The sequence below is a fragment of the Bufo bufo genome, chromosome 3 (assembly GCF_905171765.1).
Source record: "Bufo bufo chromosome 3, aBufBuf1.1, whole genome shotgun sequence".
In the NCBI taxonomy this organism is placed as follows: domain Eukaryota; kingdom Metazoa; phylum Chordata; class Amphibia; order Anura; family Bufonidae; genus Bufo; species Bufo bufo.
In genome coordinates this window covers 688,890,164-688,893,925 of record NC_053391.1, presented here as the reverse complement: position 1 = coordinate 688,893,925, position 3,762 = coordinate 688,890,164, and the positions used below count along the sequence as shown (strand labels likewise).

The following is a 3,762-nucleotide window of genomic DNA, read 5'->3' as shown; positions in this document are numbered from 1 at the left end:
GCCTGATTCTCTGCTATGACATGAAGACTGATTCTGTGCTGACATGAAGCCAGATTTTCTGTTACGGGACCTCTCTCCTCTGTCTGGGTGCCGGGGCCTAAATATGTGACAGTGGCCTGTTCCAGTGGTGGGTGACGTGAAGCCTGATTCTCTGCTATGACATGAAGACTGATTCTGCGCTGACATGAAGCCAGATTCTATGCTATGGCATGAAGAGACTGATTCTCTGCTGACATGAAGCCAGATTCTTTGCTATGGCATGAAGAGACTGATTCTCTGCTGACGTGAAGCCAGATTCTCTGCTATGGGACCTCTGTCCAATTGATATTGGTTCATTTTTATTTTTTTTATTTTAATTTTAATTCATTTCCCTATCCACATTTGTTTGCAGGGGATTTACCTACATGTTGCTGTCTTTTGCAGCCCTCTAGCTCTTTCCTGGGCTGTTTTACAGCCTTTTTAGTGCCGAAAAGTTCGGGTCCCCATTGACTTCAATGGGGTTCGGGTTCGGGACGTTCGGCTGAACTTCTCGAACCCGAACATCCAGGTGTTCGCTCAACTCTAGTTCTGTGTGTTGCATTTCCCTGTCATTTGTATTAAGGCCTGAGGGAGACTCCTGTTTGTCCTTCCTTTTGGAGGAACAGGTTGTCTCAGTCCTGACAGTAGTACCAGGGTCCTATAGGGCGAGTTAGGACATTAGGTATTCCTCTGTATGAACTCACCTACCTCCGGGGTCTGTTCATACTGGTAGTTAGTCAGGACTTTGATTAGGGTTTTACTAGGAGGTGTCCATCTCCCTTTTCCTAGTTTCCAGGCCTTATTCCCTCACCCCTCTCCCTCATATGTTCGGTGTGGCGTTTCCCACCCACACCCGACCGTGACAGGTGACATGTGCAGTAAAATCCGAAAATTGTCCGAAGTGAACCTGAAAAGCTTTGGGTTTGTCTGGCAGATGATATATTGGGAAGTTCACAATGAACCAAACTTTATTACAAACTGATTTGCTCATCCTTAGCCAGGGCTAAGGCCCATCTCAGAATTTAATGATTCTCAATTTTCTGGGCTCATAGATGCCAACTGTCCCGGTTTTGCAAGGACAATCCCGAGAACCAGAGTAAAATGGACTGGATATATGCAAACCTACTAAAAAGTGGAAAGGATGGGGATTTCTGGTTTGTTCATAAATGATCTGAATTTGGCAACTTAAATGTTGCTAAGTATACAGACTGTATTCTCTGGAACCTACTACACCACCCTTTCCATCATTCATATGGTTCACCCTACTGCCCTTTGGACTATCCCAATCAGGCCACAACCCAAGCCCACTACCAATGTCTATCTAGACCACACTGTAGACTATGCTTTTTTGGCCACTGGACAACCAGACCTCCACTAGTGTATAATATTCACATTAAAAAATACACCTTTGAGCCATGGAGAACCAAGTCTATAGTGGAACTTTGAGAAAATTCTCCAGAGGCTCATTTAGTGTCTCAAAACTAAAATACTGAAATTGCTTTCTATGTCTCTGGTGTTATAATTATAAATGGCAGTTGCTGACTCCTTGAACTCAGGGATATAACACTCTACTGGGATCCTCACCCTACACCTATAAATATGTGCACCTTGTAGAAACCTCAGAGAAGAGGAACCAAACCCCCCATGTGTCTACGCTGTAATGCTGACTATAGAGATGTAAGTATCCATTTATTTGCATCTAGATACTGAATAAATATATATATGATAGAGGTTAGTGACCCCTTCTAGCTTTGTGTCTCTTCCGCCATATCCCAAAGAAATGGTCTAAAACCTGTGGCAATGGAGAGTCATAATGTTCTAGATAGAGGTATGGCCAGAGTTAGCAGTAGGAGGTTGGATCCCATCAATGGCTGGAATCAAAAGGCCTACAGTCTCCTTATTGTCCATGGACTCCACAAATACAGGCAAACATTAAACAGATACAATATGCCTGGTTCTACACCAAGTTTCATATTAGGTTACATAGGTGTTATAGGGAGGGGTTCATTAACCAAAAACTCCTCTATAAGCAGTTCTGTGACAGTCCATTCTGTCAGAACTGAGTCATCCACCTATTCCCAGCCATTTGGCATTTCTTGCGGGTGCAGGAGATGGACTCATAGCAATCAGCATCTTCTTTAAGGCCACACAGTACCTCTGAGCTGTGTGGAACTGTTACATGCCACCCATAGAAGTGAATGGGGACGTACGCTAATTTCACACCTAGGCGATTTTTTCTATTGGATTCCATATGAAGAAAAAAACAACAGAGCATGCTCTAGCCGTAATAGGGTGTCCTACGCATGTACAGGGATGAAAAAGATACAATGTACACCAGATTAGGAGAATCCATAGCATTAAATCAATTGTTACTGACATTGAAATGTTTCATGTGTATACAGAAACTGTGATATACCCCTATCAACATGGATATTTTATAGTTATAACGAAGTTAGTCTGATATGTAGATAATCATTCTAGAAATAGCACTAGAGAAGTCTAAGTGACTTAAAATGCAGTTATCTATCTATTCTAGAAATCTTGCAAGCTCAACACAGTCACGATCTTGTGGGAAATCTAGAAGAATTTCTACCAACCAGTTTCCAATGGAGAATTTCACATCTGCTCCTGGCAATGTTACCCTGACGTTGTCTTATACCACAGAGGTTGATAACATTGCACGAGCTGTTTTTCAGATTACGTCCTTTTTGTGTTTCACCTTCTTCTTCTACTTTATCGTCATTATGCTGAAGGTCTTCTTCACCACTCCTCACATGCAGGAGAACCCTCGATATGTCCTCTTTGTCCACATGCTCATCAATGACACGTTGTTTATCATCATCACAAATTACATTGTAGTGGCTTCAATGTATTCTGTATACCTCCCTATAATCATCTGTTTCATCATTCAAAGCTACGCGGGCAGTTTCTTTATAGCGACCCCATACAACCTGGCCGTCATGTCTCTAGAACGTTACATAGCCATATGTTTCCCATTGAGACACTTACAGTTGTGTACACCAAAGAGAGCAAAATATGCAATTGCTGTGATCTGGGTCATAGGGTTGTCTATAAGTACTGTAAACTTCATTACCTTGACCTACTTCGCAGAAAGAACCTCCTTTTTCCTCTATGATACGTGTGATGCTATAAAGGTGGTAAGTCCCATACAAAACTTGATTAGGAGCGCCTCCAATATCCTCAGCCTTGCTGGAGTGGCTTTGATCATTGTATTCACCTACATTAATGTCATGCTAGTTGCTAGAAGGATCAGTTCGGGTCGTTCTTCGGCCGTTAAAGCTGGAACAACTGTTATGCTCCATGCCTTCCAACTCATATTATGCCTGTTCTCCTTCATTGCCAACATAAGCCAGACCTATGTACAGAGTTACACATATTACTTGCTCGTTTTGAACTATGTCTTGTTCATGTCTTTGCCCAGATTACTCAGTCCACTGATCTATGGGGTAAGAGATGAAGTTTTTCAAAAACATATAAGGAAATATTGCACAATATCTTGTGTCTGTCGCCCACTATGAGGTTTGAAAAAATTATAATTATTCCAATAAAGGACTGCATAAAAGAACACGCTTCTCAACTTCTCATAGAAATGGGTGTTGTTTTTGGCAGAGAGTCATTAGGATTCACATTGGTATCAGGGTCATAACGCCAAGAAATGTCTATTGATAAATATATTAGAGGTACGGTACAGTATTCCTACTGTAGAGCCCAATGACTAAGCTT

At 41.8% G+C, this 3,762-nt stretch overlaps 1 protein-coding gene across 1 annotated transcript; it reads left to right on the top strand.

The window, feature by feature from the left end:
• The first annotated feature begins 2,531 nt into the window (after positions 1 to 2,531).
• LOC120994063 (odorant receptor 131-2-like) lies at positions 2,532 to 3,557 on the top strand. The gene has a single exon (XM_040422521.1). It carries the CDS (start codon positions 2,532 to 2,534, stop codon positions 3,555 to 3,557), a length of 1,026 nt encoding a protein of 341 aa, XP_040278455.1.
• Positions 3,558 to 3,762: the final 205 nt, after the last annotated feature.